Genomic DNA, 1,848 nt, shown 5'->3' with positions numbered 1-1,848 from the left:
AAATTTAGCTACTCTCGGGGGCGTTGGTTTGGGGGAACGGGAGTATGGGGGAGTATATTTTAAAAACATAACCTTTCAGCAAAAAAAAAGTGGGTTCCCCCCGTTCCCGGTTTTAAAAAAAGTTTTTTTAAAAAAACCTTTCTTCCCCCCCCCAACGGGGGGAAAAAACAAAAATTTCCAAAAACATTTTTATAAAGGAAAAGCTTTCCCCCCATAAGAGAAAGGAAAAAAAGGTTTATTCGCCCGCCCCTTATATGGGGCATTGCCAAGGGACATCCGGGGGAGTTTTTGGGGGTGTAACCCAGTTGTTTTTTTCGAAATTTCCTAATTTTAATAATAATTTTTTCCTTGGGGGAACCCCTTTTTCCAAATAAGGTTATTCTTTTTAAAAAAAAAACAAATTTTTAATTTTTTTTCCCATTTTTTTGGTATCAAGGACACATTTGGGGATTACTTGGATCCTAATTATTATTTTTGGAAATTCCAATGGGTTGTTAATATTATCAGCCTTTCAAAAGGTTATTATTAAATTATTTTTATAATTAAAGGAATTAAAAATTGCTCAAACTAGTAGAATGGCCACTGCAATTTATTCTTTTAATTAATATTTACTAATAAATGAACTAAAGCTAGAAATGCAGTCTCATGATGTGTCAATAAAATAAACAACCTCTTAAAAAGCGTCTTGCTGCCAATTTCATGGCTCAATTTTCAGTTTTTCTAATATAAGAGATTAATTACAAATTAGTAATTTACAATCCAATAGTAATAAGTGAAGATGAAAGTGAGGTATGCAGCTTTGTTCTAGTGACTGACCCTGAATTAATAATTGTGACCCCTGACCTCTAACCATCTTGCCTTAACCGGTAACATCAAAGACGTAACGTCTGTGATGGCGTTGAAACGGATAGGACTAAGATCCAGGTCGGTAAAACATAAAAGGAAACCGCTGAGCCATTTGGTCAATTAAATATATATAGCAATAATCATTCTTGGAAATTAATCACAGTTTGTTTGAATTTACATAAATGCCTTTTAGTAAAAGCACAACATGTAATGCATGTTTCAAATATACCATGTTAACAATGATAATTTGTAAGATAACAAAAAATGCATTCGACTTATGAAGTACCGTTCACATATGTTTGATATGCTATAATAATATAAATCATATCATCAATATCATAAATCATAAATCAGTTTTCATTTAAATTTTAATCATAATGTTTTATAATTGTTTAAGTTCATAACCATTCATAATATTTTTAGTATCACATATAAAATGTATTGCTTAATTCAAATTAAGCATTATTGAAGATATGATTTAATTTTACACTTTAAAAAGCTAAACACATTGAATGCATTACCAAAAATTACAGCTAATTTGAAGAGAAATAAAACATTAAGAGAACATCATACTATTTTCTAAAATGGATTTTTTCCTGTCATTTTAAATGTTTTAAATTCAAAAGAAGTAAATTAGGGTTTATACTTCAAGCTTTGTAGGTAACCTTCAAAATTGAAAAATAGCAGTGATATTTCATACCACATAATACTTATTGCCGTACAGTCAGTTTAAGCAATAATATGAGAAAATAAATAAAAATTAAAAAAATTAGTCTTTGGTATTCTGAATTTTAGAAGATATTGATGTACTTATAATTTCTCTACATATTACTTTGACATATTTTGTTCAGATCACCATTTTTAAATGTAAAGTATTATAACGGTAATTGAAAATTTTATAAAATTACATTATTTTTTTTAATTTAGCTAGAATTTTAAACATGGAAAAATTTATAAATTACAATTTAAAATACGGCAACTTTTAATGTTAAAATATTCTTT

The 1,848-nt window shown here is 28.3% G+C and overlaps 1 protein-coding gene across 1 annotated transcript; it reads right to left on the bottom strand.

Annotated features, from left to right (window-relative positions):
* Positions 1-1,065: 1,065 nt before the first annotated feature.
* Tsp_01338b (putative lipoprotein) lies at positions 1,066-1,153 on the bottom strand (the record flags this gene model as incomplete). The annotated part of the gene is made up of 1 exon (XM_003377099.1): positions 1,066-1,153. A coding segment is annotated over one exon (88 nt), but the record flags the coding sequence as incomplete, so codon positions are not given.
* Between the last annotated feature and the right edge of the window lie 695 nt (positions 1,154-1,848).

The sequence above is a fragment of the Trichinella spiralis genome, assembly GCF_000181795.1.
Source record: "Trichinella spiralis strain ISS 195 chromosome Unknown Scfld4, whole genome shotgun sequence".
NCBI classification, from domain to species: domain Eukaryota; kingdom Metazoa; phylum Nematoda; class Enoplea; order Trichinellida; family Trichinellidae; genus Trichinella; species Trichinella spiralis.
Note: the sequence above shows the minus strand (reverse complement) of the source record. Positions and strands in the feature narration are given on the sequence as shown.